The 19,596-nt window shown below is 40.8% G+C and overlaps 1 protein-coding gene across 3 annotated transcripts in view; it reads right to left on the reverse strand.

Moving 5' to 3' along the window:
* The window catches only part of GSDMA (gasdermin A), a 34,390-nt gene that overhangs the window by 14,281 nt on the left and 513 nt on the right, over positions 1–19,596 (reverse strand). The window contains exons 2-8 of one of the 3 annotated variants that reach the window (XM_061591110.1): positions 19,051–19,145; positions 14,406–14,654; positions 7,469–7,661; positions 6,928–7,093; positions 6,725–6,818; positions 1,956–1,994; positions 163–225 (exon numbers count right to left, since the gene is read on the reverse strand). In XM_061591110.1, the coding sequence (XP_061447094.1) occupies positions 163–225; positions 1,956–1,994; positions 6,725–6,818; positions 6,928–7,093; positions 7,469–7,661; positions 14,406–14,622 (772 nt within the window). In that variant the 5' untranslated portion in view covers positions 14,623–14,654; positions 19,051–19,145. Of the gene's footprint in view, positions 1–162; positions 226–1,955; positions 1,995–6,724; positions 6,819–6,927; positions 7,094–7,468; positions 7,662–14,405; positions 14,655–15,160; positions 15,228–19,050; positions 19,146–19,596 lie in introns of those variants that run through there. The other 2 variants (XM_061591111.1, XM_061591112.1) reach the window with 2 other exon arrangements.

A 19,596-nucleotide genomic window follows, 5' to 3' on the forward strand; every position in this document is an offset into this window, starting at 1 on the left:
TTAACTGGAAAGGTACCTTCCAGTGAGGGCTAGCAATGAAGATGCAACTGCTGCTATACAGGGCTCAGTCTCAGTTTGATGCTTCTGAAGCAACATTAGTGTTCTGTCTTGCACTGAGCCTGAGATCAGTGCTTGCTTTATTGCATCATAAAATCTACTTACATTTTTCATCAGCTGCATCTTGTTCTTTTACAACAGGGACAGCGCTAGCAAGTACATATTCATCTGGAAACAAAGATGTAACCAGTGCAAATCTTTTACGATCAAATCAGTACAAAATATGATCAAATCAGTCAGTTTTCATCAATAATGTGACTGCTATGTGTTGAAGCAACTGAAGCTCCCAAATGTTTTTCATAGGCTATAATCTAACTTGGATAGAAAGTCATTTTAGATAACAGAGTCTTGTGCCACCTTATAGCATGGGGTGCTAAACCTAAGGGTCTCCAGACGTTACTGGATTCCAATGCCCATCAGCCTCAGCCAGCCTGACCAATAGCCAGTGATGATGAGAAAAATGTAGTCCACTAGGGATGAATGGATCTGTCAGTTTCAGTTTCTCTTTTCTTTTATTTTTTTCCAATCTTAAATTTAGTTCACTACATTTTCACAGCAATTTGTGATCTGTTAAAAAACAAATCCTCCTGAAAATTCTTCAGCATTTTAGTGCAAATTTCTTATAATAAAAATATCTTTGTATGCGGTTTTGACTAATGTACACATTTTTGCAAGCAATTTTCCTGAATATATTCATTTTTATGCACACTTTCCCTAAATATATGCATTTTTGTAACCATTGGTGGAGAACTGCATCACAGAACTTGGGTAAGTGTGAATTTCAAAGGATGGCTGTGTTTCAGTTCTCTTATTGTTTCATAAAGTGTGAATTTCATAATTTGCCTTTAAATGTGAATTCGCTTGAATTTCTTCCCCATCCCTAAGCAGTACCAGGGGCTGCATGTTGCAAATCCTTGTTCTACAAAGTTGTATGACAAATATTTGCAGTTTTAACTGTTACTGATATTTTTATTTTTATTTGGAATGTTATTTTAATCCTGTTTTAGTTGCGTGTGTGCATGTACTACTTTTCATGGTTTTATTTTGTGGATTGCCTTAAGATTTTTACCTTAATTACAGGTGGCATAAAAATTTGTAAACAAAACATTTTCAGTAGAATGAAACACAGAAAGATTGCACTATTTTGCACACTCACATGAATAAACTCCATAGAAATCAGTGGGCCTTAGGATTGCACTGCAATTCCTGTTATATACAGGAGTATATTTTATTGCATGCAGATGAATGAGAAAGTACATATAGAGATCTTTTACAGATGCTATATTATGCTGGGGATGCAGAACAAACCCAACTGATACAAACTTTGTAATATTAGCATCCACATTTTTTCCTTTCCCTTCCGATTCTCCCAATTCCTCCACCTTTCAGGAAAATCAAGGTTTCATACCAATGCAGTTAAAAACTCCCCTCTTCCCAACCCTACTAGATGGTGGAATTCTCTGTCATCACCAGGCATATCATTTAAGAATGTATTTTAATGGTTTGGGGAGAAGACAACTTTCAAAGAGCTGAAGGTGGCAAGTTTCTGCCACTGCTGCCCATGCTATGCACTTCTGTTATTACTGTTGTCAGGAATAGGCAACACATTTTATCTAGAAAACTTCTTAAAACACTTTATTGTCAAAAGAATCTCAAAGCAATATATGAAATAGAAATCAAATACAAAAAAAAATAAAAATTACCTATTACAACTAGTTACACCCTGATTCAAGATGAATCAAGTAAAAAAAAAAACTAAAGGATTTTACCCTTTCTCAAGCATCATCTCAGTTCAGGAAAAAAGTGTGTGTGCTTTGAGAGTTGTAACAACACTCTCAAGCCATCTCTGTTGCTCTGTCTAACGTGCATAACAAATGAAACTCCTAAAATGTACTTACCAAAAGTTCCTGTTTTGTCATTGTGATAGTAGGAGATATCTGGGGGGAAACAGCAAAAGGCTTATATAAAGATAATTATTGGAAGATTCACATTTGTAATTTGCATTGGAGACTCTCTTACCAGTAATATTTATATTTGGGAAGGAAATTACTCAGTGGGGCTTCCTTCTGAGTAGATGTGTAGGATTTGTTTAGCATTTTATACCTTGTGACATATCCTGACCTCATGCCCCACACACCCCAATTACACACAACAGCATCTCTGGTCCTGGTGGCAGGGGGTAAGAAACGCCACTAGAGAATAAGAGATTCCTTCTGGGGGGAAAAGCAGAAATTGGGAGCTGCATCCCAGCTACTATGCCATACTCATAACATCCACCTCATGTCTCTTTTATAGTTTTGTTTTCCTTTCCTGTTTGAGCTTCTTCTTCCCTTCCAATGGGCAACTCCACCTCCAGTGGAGGCTGGTCCATTGGGGCTACTGGGGCACAGCCCTCCCAATGAGAATGTTGAGCAATTTTGAATTCCCCCCCAAAAAATCTCAAAGCCACACACTTTCTTGTTCCACACATTCTTGTTATACTTCTATGTGATCTCAGAGAAGCTCTGCAAACATTTCTGTCAAACTACTGTTCCCTGACCTATCAGCTCTCTGCACCACTCAGCCAATCCTTATCCAAAAGTAGCAAAGAAGTCCCTCCATTTTGTCTGTCTGCTTGCCAGCCCTCTTAGAAGGCTTCTACTCCATCTGTTCCTAAGAGGTCTCTCTAACACAGCCACTACAGCAAATCAGCGAGGAGTCTAGACTGCTTCAAGAGCAGCCCACTTGGTAGTCTTAGCCTATATCAGAATCATACATTGGTTTCGAGCATGCTCAGATATACAGAGACATATTAGTTAGATGGTAAACTATTCTAAAAGCTGGTTCGGTTTCTTCATAGGCCACACTAGGCCCTAATTATTGTAGGGGGTTGGGAAGGGAGAGGAGATTCTCCTTGGTGATGAACTGTCCCTAAAAAGCTTTGGCTGGCATCGTAAGGGGGTGGGGGTAAATCTGGTTTCTTCATGGGCCAAACTAGCCTTTTTTATTGTCAGGGTGGGGAAAGAGGAGATTCTTGGTGGCAAACTGCCTAAAGAATGGACTGGGCTGGACTTTTTTATTCCTTTTTATTTATTTAAAGTATCTGAAAATTTGATATGGGCTTCTGTAAAATACTTAACCCCATAGGTATAAGAGCAAGAACAGAATTATTTTAATTAAAACAAAAAGCTTAGGAGTACTTTGAAGAAGACCAGATGTTTCTTTTCTTTCTGAACCCAGGACTGTGTCTTTCATGATGGGGACCGGGGGAGAAGAGAGCAGGAGAGGAGTTGATAACACAGATATCCTAGGATTGGCAATCCAATTAGTAGGGCATGTGTAGGAGGAGGTATGATTTAGCTGTAGTAACTCAATCCTATTATTTTTATTTAGAAGTAAGCCCCATTGTGTTTATTGAATTGAACCCTGGTCTTCCAGGCCCTTGTTCAACATCCTAACCATTACATTTATACAAATACAGATGCTCATTTTAAATAAGCTTTAATTTAAAAATATATTATCAAATTGCCCAAATGTGTGTTTTATTTTCTTTTTACTCTTCACTAGAGTTCTTTGTAAGGTTTAGGGTTGGCATTGGGGGACAGTAGCACTCTTGTGCTTTTAAACAGCTGTGTGGCAGGCAGAAATTATTATGAACTAAAAGTGCATTTGGATGAACTTTAACTATTTTGTTCCTTTTTACAATGAATTTTCCAAAGCACTGGTGGTTACTAATACAATCTTCTTCATCTTATTCAGAAGTAAGTAAATCCCACTGTATTCTGTGGAGCTAATGCCTGCTAAATGTGAGTTTCAGCAACTCATTCACTTTGTGTGTGGTTTTTTTTAAAAAAAAAAACAGGATTGAGAGAGCATTACTGAAGCAGAGATCTAGGGCTTATCCAAACGGAGAGGGATAATCCATGGTTTCCATATTTGGTTTGTCATCTGATAGTCCTCACTTTGCCTTTTAGTTTGCTCTTTCCCAATTAAAAAAAACTCTTTTTTGCACCCGCACATGCAGCGGTAAGACCCCTACATTCTTTTTGGTTTTTGCAAGCTCCGCCTCTAAAACCTCCTCCTATCAACCAATTGGTCAGCAAAAAAATGACGTATGCTCCTCTCCCCCTTTGCAACGAAGCACAATATGGCTGTAAAGGAGTTCTCGCCATGGAAGGAAAGGGAGAAGGAGGGGGGTGGTCGGTTTCAGCCTGCCTCAGGAAAGCTTTGTCAATTTCATTCTATTGGCTGGGGGTTTTGCTTCAAATCATTTCACTGGGGGAAGGAAAGGGAGAAGGAGGGGGGGTGACACGTTTCTTGCTTTTTTGGAGAAATAAGTGCAATTGCCAGCGTGTGTATCTCCTTAAATATCCATAAAGGCAGAAAAGCATACATTCGTTTAAGTGTAATATCGCAAATACAAACAAGAAAGGGGCTGCTGGGAAAGCTTTGTCAATTTCATTCTATTGGCTGGGGGTTTTGTTTCAAATCATTTCCCTGTTGGAAGGAAAGGGAGAAGGAAGGGGGGTGACATGTTTCTTGCTTTTTTGGAGAAATAAGTGCAATTGCCAGCATGTGTATCTCCTTAAATACTGTATCCATAAAGGCAGAAAAGCATACATTCGTTTAAGCGTAATATCGCAAATACAAACAAGAAAGGGGCTGCTGGTCGGTTTCACGCCTTCCTTGGGAAAGCTTTGTCAATTTCATTCTCTGTGGTTCTCCAGTCTCTAAGGAGATACACAAGCTGACAATTGCACTCATGTGTCACACATGCCTCCTTCTCCCTTTCCTTCCTGAGGTGAAATGAGGCAGGCGTGAAACTGACCAGCAGCCCCTTTCTCGCTTGCTGTGCATTGCAGATCTCACCTAGAGCAGCTGCCCAGTTTGCAGGCTGGCAAAAAATAAAATGCATCTGCGCAGTAGTTGCAGACCCACCCACCCCAACACCCCACCATTGCAATGATTGGTTCAATTTTCCCGGGCTTATTCTCGCACATGCACAAAAGTGCAGATACGTGATTGGCTGGAATGAGGAGAAGGGGCAAGGGGAAACGCCCAAGAACCACTCATCAGCTGTAAAGGTGGCACAGCTCTGGCACAGAGCCATTGAAAACAAAGGGATTAAATTGCATTGGATCCTAAAATAAGGAAGTTCACAGAAAGAAATTTCCATCTCCTCCACTCCCTGTGCTCTGGAAGGTGGGGGGCAGGGGGTGGCTGTGATGCCCTTTTATATTTGTACAGTATTTATGGTAAGTGCAGGTTTTGTAGTGTAAATATAGTAAGTAGAGAGAGTTGGGAGGGGGGAGTACATGTGTTGGAATGTTGAAGAATGCTGAGTTGTGATTGGCTGAGTGTCTGGGTGGTTGAAGGTATAAATGAGAGGATGACAGTTGGAGAGTGCTTGGTTGGTTGTTGGTTTTGGAGGGGTGGATTTGTGTTTAGGTGGGTAGTGAGGCAGGTTTTAGGACTAAGATATATAAAGAGAAAACTATTATATGTAACCACACACATGTTGACTGAACTTAAAGTAATCTTGTTTATTCCTTGTGTTAATAAATAAATAGTTTTGGTTTAACAACATGCCTGATCCTTGGCTGGGATATTACAGACCTGAAGGATGGGCAGAGCAAATACCAAAGCTGGGAACAGTATCAATGGTGGCAGCGGTGAAGGGATAGTGTAACAGCAGCAGGTATCCAAAGCAGCCCAGGGCTGTAATCTTTAAAGGCAGAAAGATACAGGGGGGTTGTGGAGGAGACTAAGGCACAGTCTCAGGGCAGTATTGCGTTACAGAGTGTCAGGTGGTAGCGCCTAGTAGTGGGATCGTGAGAGACCTGTGCTGGGGCCAGTGTGAGAGATCCATTATGAGACCAGACCGCAGGTGGGGGGCTGACAGGGGCTCATCTGAAAAATGTGAGTTGGGGCACGGGCTGTAGGGAGAGGAGAGGATTAAAAACATTTCTTCCACAAGTTATCTTATCGTAGGATCCAAGCCCATGTTTGCCCATTTGAGTCCACTGAATCTAAATTATGCCAGTGTTTAGGTAGAACTCGATGTTGCGTTGAGAACTAACTTCCAGACCCATCTGTTAATAACTCATACTCTGACCCAGGATCACCTGCCCAGAAAGTCCTTGACTCTGCCAAATCTTGGAATCCAAGATAGATCTTTCTGCCAAAATATCTTTCTGGAAAGGAGAGTGTTACTAAGCTATGAGTCTAAGAGGAGCAGCTTACATATTTTCAGAGTCTAAACAGGCACCAAAGCCTGTCTGCGGAACCCTCAGTGACAAAGATAGAGGGCATAATCCAAAGATCTGTCCAATATGAGGCTTCAGGCCAAACCACTTTCCTCTTAAAATTCTTGGCATTTTTGCTTTAGGGTGCGACTCTAGTAATCCTTAGGCCCTGCTGAGGGAAGCCTCAGTTAAGCTATGAAAATGGTTGCATCAATATCTGCCTTCCTTGAAAACACTCCCAGGTCCTGCACGTACGTTAAGAACTCTGTTCTATCAGACCAAGTGTCCATTATCCCATTTCCCAGCTATTGCCAGGCAGATGCTGGATCTAATCACCATGGGTGGGGACTTCTAGTTTGGCTGGAAGGACAGGGCATTATCAAAGTCTCACCTCAGCGTCAACTATTCATAGTGGTATAGGTCTTGAATAAAAAGTATCTTACGTGCTTCTCTTTCTTTTATTAGCAGTTGCTTGGCTCTGAATGCCAGGATGCAGGACTTTGGGATGATGATTGCTTTCTTACTGCCTCTGGCACCCTAAAACAGGAAAGGAAAAACTTGGATCAACTACAAGGAACAAAGTATCAGTGGAAGGAGATGTTTTTTTTCTCTCCTATTTCATGGAAGGCTACAACTCAGAGCTGACCTTCAGCTTCAAACTGATACACGTTTTGTAAAACATGCTTCCTTCTGCTTTGTTAGATTCCCCAAACTCTGCCTCTTCCACAGCCTCTACTGCCTCAGTGATCACATACAGGTCCCTTCGAATCATCCTTGATTGTTTAATGAATTCATGTTTCAAGTTGATTTTCCTAAAGTAGAAAATATACATCCATTATCCAATACAGCAGAATGCATAAAATAGTGACGCAATCTATAAGGCATTACTAAAAGTCCAATAAATAAATATAGCTTCATTCACAATCTTTTTACTATGTACAACAGTTTGTTTGAATTCCCCTCCATTTTGTGGTTTGTGCCATGTTTGTGTGGGGCTTCTGGACTATATTCTTTAGCTAAATGGTGTTTAGGAAGAAGTTGTTAAGGATTTCTGTTCTTGGATCAGGAAATCAACTATAGTTGACTTTGGAATCAGCATCCATGAATGAAAGCAGTGATGAGAGATGTTAACTTTGGTTGTGTATACAAAGTCGGTATCTATAACTCTTGTTTTTTCCCAGCCTTACCCTTCTCTTGTTACAGAATCGATGAGTTGAGGGCAAACATGTATCTTTTTCACCTTCACAGACCTTGCATGAGACATGGTGGTAGCGCCCTTCACTTCTACTGTTGTTAGGTCATCAACCTGTCCGCCAAAATCCCCCTCCACTGTTCCATCTACCTGGTTCACAACTGTGATAGGACCTGAATCTTGGACATCTGGGGATGAAAGATTTGTGACAGTGAAAGGAACACTAGAACAACAAATGCAATTGGAGGAGCAGATCATCCATCTTAATGAGGGGCAGGAAAAAGCTCAGAGCAAAGAAGATCATAAGACATGCCTTACACTTAGAAATATTACTGGTTCATCTAGCTCATTATTGTCCAATGTTTAAAACAGAAGAGTTTACCAAATCTAACTAAGATTCTGGTTTGGAACCAGAGACCCTCTGTATGCATTAATCTATGACCTGCAGATGTCCAATAAGTGGTATTTTAAAACAAGATTATTTATGGAAAACAATACAACAAGAATACAAATAAGACCATTGAGAAGGTTGGGGGAGGGTTATGGGGGAGGAGGAGATTGGAAATTTATAATTCATGAGTTTCTTTAATGTCCAAGTCAAAACTGGATCCAGACTACATTAAGGCACACTTAGGACCTATTGAAATCAATAGGACATGACTAACTTCACATTGATTTCAATGGGATCCAAGTGTGAACAATTTAGATTGAAACCAAGGTAATTAAAATTCAAAACTTAAAAACAGCAGCAGGAAAATATTAAAAAGCCACTTAAATGTTTTTAAAAGTCTTGGTGAACATATAGATTTTAGCTTTTCTCTGAAATGATAAAAAGAGCAGATGCTTATCAGAGAAAGGAATTCTATAAATTGGGCTTGTGTTTGAAGCGTCCTTAACTTTCATGAACATTTTCAAGTTATCTTAGGATCCAAGCCTCTGTATTCATCTTTCATTCATTTAAGCTCTGCTCCCTCATAAAAGAAAGTCCAGAGCAGCTAGCATCATGCAAAAATAAGTACCACAGCAAAAGACAAATAATATGACCCATCATCTGATGATTCTGTTAATCAATATAAAAGCCATAAACAATATATCACGAGTTGCCCATGAGCACAATAATGTGCTTGAGGTCTTCCCCTGGCACCCACAATGCCTCTGAACCCCCCCCCCACTGCACCCTTTGTCTCTGGCTGATCCAGAGGAGCAGGAGGAGGAGGAAAGTTACTAGAGGGGGTTGCACTCACAGCACTCAAATGCGCTAACAGGTCTACAATGTTGGCAACACCTACAATATATCAATTAACAACAGGATAATAAAACAACAGCCCATAGTTTAGCCAAAAACACACACTTATATACAAAGCCATTTAAATGTAACATTAAAATACAAATCCATGCTAGAGCCAGCAGAAACCAGGAAAAGAACTGGCCATAACCATATAACACAGAAATAGCACAGAATCGAAAGGGTCACCATATCCCACCTCACTTCAAGTTAATACAGAGGCAGAAAAAGGGGAGGCAGCCCACACTACTTTATTTGAAAGCTGCTTTGAATATTTAGGGAAAATAGTTTGTAAATATATAAAACAGGTTTGCTACATGCATACTTTATACCTTTACGCTTATAGGAAAAATGGTTTGTTTTTAGAGGGTACTTGGGCCAGAAAGCAAGGAACAAATACTGCACTCTGGTACTTGCACAAACAGTGGCAATCATGTTTGCTGCTTTATAAGAAATGGCAATTGTGGCTTCCAAATTCATGGATGCTGTGCAAAACAATGATCTTCATACAGTATTATTATTAGAATCATGGAGTTGGAAGGGGCCTATAAGCCCATTGAGTCCAACCCCCTGCTCAATGCAGGAATTCAAATTAAAGCATACCTGACAGATGGCTGTCCAGCTGCCTCTTGAATACCTCCAGTGTACCACCACCTCCCTAGGTAATTGGTTCCACTGTCGTACCACTCTAACAGTTAGTTTTTCCTGATGTTCAGTTGAAATCTAGATTCCTGCACGTTTAGCCCATTATTCTGTGTCCTGCATTCTGGGACGGTTGTGTGGCAACCTTTCAAGTACTTGAAAAGTGCTATCATATCTTCCCTCGGGCTTCTCTTCTCAAGGTTAAATATGCCCAGTTCTTTCAGTGTCTCCTCATAGGGCTTTGTTTCTAGTTCCCTGATCATTCTTGTTGCCCTCCTCTGAACTGGTTCCAGATTGTCTGCATCCTTCTTAAAGTGTGGTGTCCAGAACTGGACATAGTACTCAAGATGAGGCCTACCTAGTGGCAAATAGAGGGGAACCAATACTTCATGCGATTTGGAAACTATACTTCTGTTAATGCAGCCTAAAATAGCATTTGCCTTTTTTTGCAGCCACATCACACTGTTGGCTCATATTCAGCTTGTGATCAACAACAATCCCAAGATCCTTTTTGCATGTAGGATTGCTGAGCCAAGTATCCCCCCTTATAACTGTGCATTTGGTTTCTTTTTCCTAGGTGTAGAACTTTGCACCTATCCCTGTTAAATTTCATTCTGTTATTTTCAGCCCAATATTTCAGCCTATCAAGATCACATTGATTTTTTTCTATTAGCTGTCCCTCCCAATTTTGTAGCATCTGCAAATTTGATAAGCATTCCCTGCACCTCCTCATCCAAGTTATTAATAAAAATGTTGGAGAGTACTGGGCCCAGGACTGAGCCTTACGGTGCCCCACTTGTTCCCTCTCCCCAGTTTGAGAAGGAACCATTGATAAACACTCTTCCAGTACGATTCTGTAGCCAACTGTGAATCCACCTAATAGTTGTTCCATCCAGCCCACATTTAGCTAGCTTCCTGATCAGAATATCATGGGGCACTTTGTGCAAAGCTTTGCTGAAGTTACAATATATTATGTCCACAGCATTCCCATAGTCTACAAGGGAGGTTTCTCAATCAAAAACTGAGATAAGATTAGTCTGGCAAGATTTGTTCTTGATAAATCTATGTTGGCTTCTAGTAATCACTGTATTATTTTCAAGGTGCTTACAGAATGACCGCTTTATAATCTCCTCCAGAATTTTCCTAGGGATCGCTGTCAGGCTGACTGATCTGTAGTTCCCAGGTTCCTCGTTTTTGCCCTTTATGAAGACAGGGACAACATTAGCTCTCCTCCCATCATCCAGCACTTTACCCATCCTCCACGATTTCATAAAGAAAGTAAACAGTGGTTCCAAAAGTTCTTCATCCAGTTCCTTAAATACTCCAGGATGCAGTTCATTGGGCCTGGAGATTTGAACTCATTCAAAATGATCAGGTATTCCTTGACCATTTGTTTATCAATCTCAAGCTGCAATCCTGCCCCTTTAACTTCACGTTTGCTAGGAGGGCCATAGACCCTCATTTGGGAGCAGACTGAGCCAAAGTAAAATTGAGTACTTCTGCTTTTTCTTCGTCATCCTTTTCTCATTAGAGTCGCTTGCCATGAAACCTTACTCATCACGATTCTGAGTTTACTGAAATCGGCTTTCCTGAAGTCCAGGGTACTTGTATGGCTACTCTCAGCTTTTGCTTCCTTTAAAATCAAGAACTCAAGTATAGCATGGTCGCTTTCCTCCAGAGTTCCTGTAACTGCCATTTCATCCACCAAGTCATCTCTATTGGTTAGAATCAAGTCAAAGATAGCTGATCCTCTAGTTTAGTGGTTCTTAACCTTTTCCATTGCCAGCACCCCTTGGATTTCCAAAATATGCTCTCACACCCCCTGAAAAAATACCATTCATTTTTTATTTTAATTTATTTTAATTTTAATGTGCGTTTTAGCCTAATCTAGCTAAGATAAATGACAGTTTTCTAAAATCTTTGGTTGTTCTCTTGAACAATGCCTCGCATCCCTAGAAAAAGTGTCTTGCATCCCCAGGGTGCGGGTACCCCAGGTTAAGAACCACTGCTCTAGTTGCTTTCTCCACTTTCTGTAGGAGAAAGTTATATCCAACACAAGTCAGGAATTTCTTGGAGGAGCCGTGTTTGGCAGAATTTGTCTCCCAACAGATATCGGGGTAATTGAAGTCCTCCATTACTACTACAACATGCCTCCTCGAAACATTGGCAATATACTTTGCAAAAGTTTCACCCTTATCTTCTCCTTGATTGTGTGGTCGATAGTAGATTCAATTCACCATGTTCCTTTTATTCCTTGCCCCATTTATTTTAATCCAGATACTCTTGGTGGAGCTACCAAGCTCATCCTCCTGTATTTCTGTGCAGGGATATATATTTTTAACATACAGCATGACTCCACCTCCCTTTCTATTCCTTCTGTTATTTTTGAATAAGTTATATCCTTCAATTGCTGTATTCCAGTCATGGGAGTCATCCCACCAAATCAGGTCATATTTACTCTCCTGTATTAAGAGTTCAAGTTTGTCCTGTTTGTTTCCCATTCTCTGGGCATAAGTATACAGACATCAAAGACCATGTGATTTACAGCATAGCTTCCTTCCTACATTTTTATGAAGATTATTACTGGGCCCCATTAGAGCCATTCCCTCAGTTCCTCTTACTGTGCAGAAGCCTTTGTTAGTCATTACCGCCAAGTTTATATCTCCCTCTCCCTTAGGATTCAGTTTAAAGCATATCTCCATGCTGTGGCCAAACACATTCTTCCCAGTCCTGTGAGTCCTTGCAACCCATCACTTGCCAACAGTCCATCTTCCAGGAAGCATAGCCCATGGTCCTAAAATCCAACTATCTTGCATCGGCACCACCTTCATAGCCAGTCATTCACCTGGAGTATTTTCCTTTCCCTTTCCACTCGTCTTCTAAGTACCGGATGGCTGAGAAAACTATCTGGATTCCAAAGTCCTTGAGCTTCAAAGCCTGACGTGATTTCTTTGTAGCTCCACTTGGCAGTATCATTTGTTCCCACATGAATGAGAAGGGACATCTGTCAGTGGGCTTTTTGAGTGATGGCAACCCTTCAGTCACATCTCTAATCCATCCTCTAGGGAGATAGCGTAGCTGGCAAGTCCATGGATCTTCTCAGCATACTGGGGTTTCAATCCCATGCAGTAGGAAGTCTCCCACTACTGCTATTCTTCTCTTTTTCTTGTCATGGAGCATGGTTTCATTGCCTCTGCTTGACTGAGCTGTAGCCTCTCACTCGCTGTCTCGTGGGGTCTCCTGTAATTCTCCCCCTGCAGGCTGTCCTCAAGTGCCTGGAAGCGGTTCCATAGTTCCACTGGTGAAGGGTGTCTTCTAGCTCTTTTGCTCCTAACTGTCACCCTTTTCCACAGAGTTTCCTCCACTGTATCGTTGCTCTCCACAACAGTCTCCTCTTCTGCTTCAACATGTTGTTGTTCTTCCACCTTCTGTACTCCTCTGGTTGTTCCAGTGTTCTATGTAAGAACTCTTTGTCTTCTCTTATGCTCTTCAGTGTGGCTACCTGCTGTTCCAGACCCCTCACTTTTTCTTCCAACAGTGCCAGCAGCTTGCATCTGTTGCATGTGTATGCCGTGTTGTTCTCAGGCAAGAAAACAAACATTGCACACACCTTGCACTACCACTGGAATGTCCTTCCCATCCATAGTCTCTACTGCCTTTTGTTTCTTTCTTTCTACTTGTATTGGAATGACTTGTGCTTTGCCCTGTCCTCCTTTAGGGTAAATAGGAGAGTACCACTAGGATGTGGTGCATCATACAAGGAAAAATATTTTTAGGGACCTCCCCCCCCAATCACTTCCCATAAGGTATCCTGACATGATTTACAACATATAGAAAAGTTATTATAAAAAGTTAAAACTGTATATATAAATAACACAATTATTAAAAATTAAAACAGCAACACATACATAAAATCAATTGAAATCAAAGACAGATACCAACTGGGACCAAGTATTTAAGAAGACTTGTTGAAAAAGGAATGTCTTTAGCAGGTGCCAAAAAGACAACAGAGAAGGCCCCTGTCTGATATGCAACGAGAGTTCCAAAGGGGAGGTACCATCACACTGAAGCCCCGATGCCGACATCATATGGAATCGATCTTCTGATAGGATGGCCCTCTTCTGCAGAACACATGATAATATACATGTAGTTATGTAGTTTTCTCTACCCTATGTGCCCTTGGTGTATGGACAGTGTCAAATGTGAAGTGGACCTTATTTCAGAGTTCACAGTAGCTCATTTTTTATGTACTTTCAGAGAAGCCTTATCATTGGGACAACTATTCAGCCACCCCTGAGCAGACAAGAAATCTGACTTTATTAGCTTTCATTCAGGTTCCAGTCCCTAGCTAGTGACTCACTGTGCTTTCTAATCCAAGATCAAAAAATTAAAAACTGGTGTGGTAGGCTTGGTCTGAAAAATATTTTCTTAGCAGTAAATAATTTGGGTCACATTTATTCTTCAGTTAAAAAACAAACGAGTACCAGGAAATCCAAATTGTGCAATAAAAGCTGACTTCTGTGACGCATATAGGTTATGCAAATTCAGCAAGTTTACTGCAGAACTTATTCTGTGATCTTTGCTGTTTTGTAGAAGTCAGCCAGGTTTTTCTTGTCATAGGAAGATCAAGACACTGAAACCCTGCTACCAATCACTGAAAAAACTGGACTAGAAACATACTTTTAAAACATGCTCAGGCAGCTGAATTACTCCTGCCAAATCATGGCATGCACACCACTTTGTAAATAATATATGAAGGAGAATGCTGCTATAATCTTCAACACCAGGAGTGAGGAACCTGTGGACTTCAAGAGGTTCTTGGATTCTGCTCTCCCCAGCTCCAGGCAGCATGATCAATGGTCAGGGATGAAGGGAGACATTGTACTCCAGCAGCATATGGAGGGCTCCACGTTCCCCCACTCCTGTTCTGCATACTTCCCTGGGAGTAAGTCCCATTAAACACAGTAATGCTGATTTCTAAGTAGGCAAATATTCTGGAGATTACCTAGTTTTGCAGCATGGTCTCCTGATAACAACACATCACATAGCCTGTATTCGGTTTTATGATAAGGGCAAGTCTCCCACCACGAACGCCTTCTTTTCCTTTGAACCAGGCAAAGAGGCCTGAAATGATTTTGGTCTATAACGCTTTGAACTGGGATCAAATCTCCTGTTGGGTCCAGTTGTTTGGCCAAAGATTTGGTTGCCTTATGGAACGACATTTCTGGGATATATTCACGACTTGCAGTTTGACCTACAGGAAGAAGAAACAAGAAGAGAAACACTCTCATGAACTGCAGTGTGTCTTGTGCACTGGAGAATGCTTTCCCCTTTGCCAGATAATAATTCCTTCCAGCTTGGAAAGCAATTTAAAAAATGTGCAGACACATAGTTTCATCCCCCCTCCCCCCCAGCAATACTATAATCCAAGACTGGCCACATATGTAGAAGTTGGGGCTCCATAGAACAATGCCTCCAACTCCCAATTCACAGAGATGATTCAGGAGCATACCACAGTCAATGGTATCAAAAGCCACTGAGAAATCCAGCAGGAGCAACATGGGTCACTCTCCCCCAAAGAAAAGCATGTGTCAGATCGAACAAGGCTAATTCCATGCCAAAACTGGGCCTGAAACCAGATTGGTAAGGGTCTAGAAATAATGGGTTTTCTCCAAAAGTGCCTGCGGATGAACCCCCACTGCCTTCTCCAGCACCTTGCCCCAAAAAGGAGTATGGTGACTGGAAGAAACTGTCAAGTACCTCACAGTCCATGCAGGGATTTTTTCAGGAGTGGATCCACCACCGCCTCCTTCAAGGTGTGCCTTGCTATGAGAATGCCTTGGTGTTCTGGACTGGATGAACAAATTTGGTCTCTTAACACAGTATGCCATGGCCTGCCTTTAGAGTCATATAGACATTTGTCAAATTGTCATCTGTCTTCATCCACTTTATATTTTAAAAAATTGCAAGCATTCTCTATGTGCCTCTATTTACTTCTATTGAAATTTCCTAACTGCTTTTAGTTATAATATGGTGTTAGACATTACAGTTTATGTCTTGATAATCTTGAATCTCCTTGATTTACCCCTATAATTATTAGTCTGAATATGATTTATAAATATATATGTGAATATGCACGTTATTCTAGTCTTACACATTGTCATCACATGATGGCACCAGGGCTCGCTCAGGATCCAGCAGAACCTTTGGTGGTCCAGCTCTGCCCCCTCCCCTCCCCTGAAATGGCCCATTTTAAGAGTTTGCACTAGCTACTGCCAACAGAGATACCACCAGCTTCAGCTTGCCTGCCATTTAGGTGAGTGCACTGAAGTGCCCTGTGTTGGTAGAGACTAGCAGAGTCAGAGCTTGGTGGAGGAACACTTCTGTCTGATCCAAAGTCCCTCATCCCTGGTGGATCAGGGATTTGGATTGCAGCCTTAATGGAATTAATCATTCATTAATTCATTAATGACATTTGTATGCCACCCCATAACATTATGTTTGCCTTGTTGTTGTTATGTGTCTTCAAGTCAATTACGACTTATGGTGACCCTATGAATCAGCGACCTCCAATAGCATGTGTTATAAATCAGCCTGTTCAGAACTTTTAAGTTCAGGTCTGTGGCTTAATCAATCCATCTCTTGTTTGGTCTTCCTCTTTTTCTACTGCCTTCTGTTTTTCCCAGCATTATTGTCTTTTCTAGTGAATCATGTCTTCTCATAGTGTATCCAAAGTATGATAACCTCAGTGTCATCATTTTAGCTTCTAATGATAGCTCTGGTTTAATTTGTTCTAACACCCACTGTCTTTTTTGCGGTCCATGGCATCTGCAAAGCTCTCCTCCAACACCACATTTCAAATGAGTTGATTTTTCCCTTATCCGCTTTTTCCACTGTCCTACTTTCACATCCATACATAGAGATCGGGAATACCATGATCTGAATGATCCTGACTTTAGTGTTTAGTGATACATCTTTGCATTTGAGGATATTTTCTAGTTCTCTCATAGCTGCCCTCCTCAGTCCTAATCTTCTTCTAATTTCTTGACTATTGTCTCCATTTTGGTTAATGACTTTGATTAATCCTTGACGAGTTCAATGTCCTCATTGTCAACTTTAAAGTTACATAAATCTTCTGTTTTACAGTAAATATGAAAAAATAAAACATAAAATAAAACGTAGATACAAAAGCTGCCCAAATAACAACAAAACAAAGACTCAGATTAATATACAAGACTGCAGTCCTATACACACTTTCCTGGACGTAAATTCAGTGGGATTCAATAGGACTTCTGAGTAGACATGCATAAGATTGTGCTGTAAAGCATTTAATTGCAATTTGTATTTAGCCCTGGACAGAGGTGCCAACAGGATTTTCTGGGCCCAGTATACTGTATGCAGATTGGGCCCTCTGCTGCACTCAAAAAAGATGACACACATTAGTGTAAATTTGCATACACTTTTATGTCACATGCAAATATGTGGAAACAAAAAATGGTCAGCATCTCAAGAACCACAAAAGGACTATCAGATGAAATGATATCTCTTTCAAAAGTCTCCAAATATAGATTGGCTATCTCAGGGGCCATGGGACATCCCATGGCTACCCTTTAGTTTGCCAATAAGATGAATGATCCAATTTAAAATAATTCCTGCACATAGCTATTTCAGCTACTGCACAAAGAAAGTGAGTAGGAAGGTGTTTGTTCATTCTCCTGTTTAAGATTTATTATATCTACGACTTGCTCCTGAGGTATGTTGGTATAAAGGGATCTCACATCCACCTCATATCCAAGATATCCTGAAGTTCAACTTGATGGACTGTAATTTGTTCATAAAATCAGTGGAGTTCTGTACATAGGATGGAATGGAAGGTATGGAAGGTTTCAGAAAATGATCTAGAAACAATGAGAGAGACTCCAAAATGGAATTGCAGCCTGAAACAATGGGGCGGCCAGGAGAAGGTGTTATCCCTTTATGAATCTTGGGCAGAGTATTAAAAACTGGTACCCTAGGGTTTTTATTTAACAAGAATCTGTGTTCACCACTAGAGATATAACCCAAACTGAGTCCTTCTTCAAGGACGATCTTAACTTCCTTGGCAATGTCATCTGTAGGACTGGGAATAACAGGTATGCTGTTCTTTCAGACAGTTGATGTAGAATCTCTTTTTTATAATCACTAGCGTCTTGAGAAACTATGGCACCACCTTTATCTGCCTCTTTGATAACAATAGAGGAATCCCATGCTACTTTCCTTAAAATATGTTGTTCTTTACGATTCATGTTATGCCACAAATGTGGAGATGATATCTCAACCTTGTTTAAATCTTGAGAAACCAATCTCTCAAAAGTTTGTATGGCAGGGTCTATTGCACCAGGAGGCATAAAGTTAGAAGGAGTTCTGAAACTGACTTTGGAATCTGTAAATTTTAAGACAGTCCCTCCGAGGTGTCGACGCAATCTGTTGTTTCATAAAAATGAAACAAGTCTAATCTCACTTGAACAGGTCATGTTGGGAACAAATGAGAGTCCCTTATCAAGCACCTGCCTTTCTAGACAACTTAAAATCCTTGTAGAAAGATTGTGATTAACAATTGTCTATTTATACATATAATGTAGTCTAATGTCTTCTTTATAGCCCTTGATGAAGGCTCAATATACTAGGCTGAAATGTGTTGGGCTTTCCAAAGTAATAATTTTTTCTCAGCATTTGGAGCTCCCCCCCCCTCTTTCTTTGTGTGACATGCAAATATGTACCCTCTTTTGCAGGTGGGGAGGAGTGCCAAAAATAAAACAGGGGTCACACACAAGTAATAAAATAACCAATAGATAGAATATCAACAGGTGAAGCTTTCCCCATAATTGTAGTTCTATATATATTATAAAAGGCATACTCTATTTAATCTGTCTGCCATATAGCTGTTAAAGGCTGCTCTGCTCCAGTGCTAACCTTAAGCCATGCAAAGAACTCAAGTTTCATGAATTGTAAACAAGTAGGTCTTTCATCTGCTATCTTAGGCTGCCAATGCCACCTTCAGTGCAAGACCAGGTGTGGCATTCTTTTTCATTTTTGAGCAAAAAGAATTTGAGATTCCCACTCAGCCATGAAGCTCACAGGGTTCCCTTGTGCCAGTCACAAACTCTTAGCCTCACCTACCTCACAGGCTTATTGTGAGGATGAAATGGAAAGAGTGTTGCACAGAAGCACTGTCTCATGTGTCCTCACTGTGATAAAGAACATTTTACAATATTTTTTCTAAAAGGTAAAGTTTTTTAAGGTGAAGAATCTTAATAGGAAATAATTCCTTCATTTTACACTTCATGCTACCCATGACCTGTCTTGCAAACGCTCGTAACTTCTTCTAATGGATTCTCCCCCTTTCCCCTTTTTTGCTTCCTCTTCAGCAGTCTCTTTGAACAATCACTTTCAGAGTCTGAGATTATTCAGTGATCAGAAAACTATTAACATATCATTTGCTTCTGTTTGCTCCTGCTTCACCCATCGGTCACTAAAATCACTAAGATTCCCGCCACTGAGAATCATAGATCTCCCTTCTTCAATAGCGGAATGAACAAACAAGCAGCTCAGAAAGAAGCCCGCCGCGCCACCCATCTCTTACTGCAAACTTTGATCCCTTCTTACTTCACCTGTACTTAAACGGAGATATTTCAGGAAAGGGTGGTTCCTTGGCTTTGAGTAACTGTGTCTTCTTCGTACAGTCTCAGTGCTTTCCACGCTTCAGCTGCACACAGAAGGAATAAAAAACCAATTATCTCTAACTTCCTGTTGTGGCAGATTGTAAACGTCTTTGGTTTCGATTTCCTTTAAATGAGCTGGAAGTCACAGTAATTTATATCCTCCATTCTTAGCTAATCTTGTCAAACTTCCAAAGCATGCTTTCACATATCACTCGTGACAGATCAGTGAGTAAAAGAGATGATGAGTAAACAGAATTTAAGGTGTTACTATTGTTTGTGACAGTTTAGCTCAATTTCAAGAGGTGCTGAGATATCGATAGTACAGCCAATCAATCTGTACAGGGATTCTGTGACCCTACAGATGTTGTTGTGAGAGCCAGTGTGGTGGTGGACTATGACCTGGGAGACCAGGGTTTGAATCCCGGCACAGCCATGAAGCTCACTGGGTGACCTTGGGTCAGTCACTGCCTCTCAGCCTCAGAGGAAGGCAATGGT

The sequence above is a fragment of the Rhineura floridana genome, chromosome 11, assembly GCF_030035675.1.
Source record: "Rhineura floridana isolate rRhiFlo1 chromosome 11, rRhiFlo1.hap2, whole genome shotgun sequence".
Classification (NCBI taxonomy): Eukaryota; Metazoa; Chordata; class Lepidosauria; order Squamata; family Rhineuridae; genus Rhineura; species Rhineura floridana.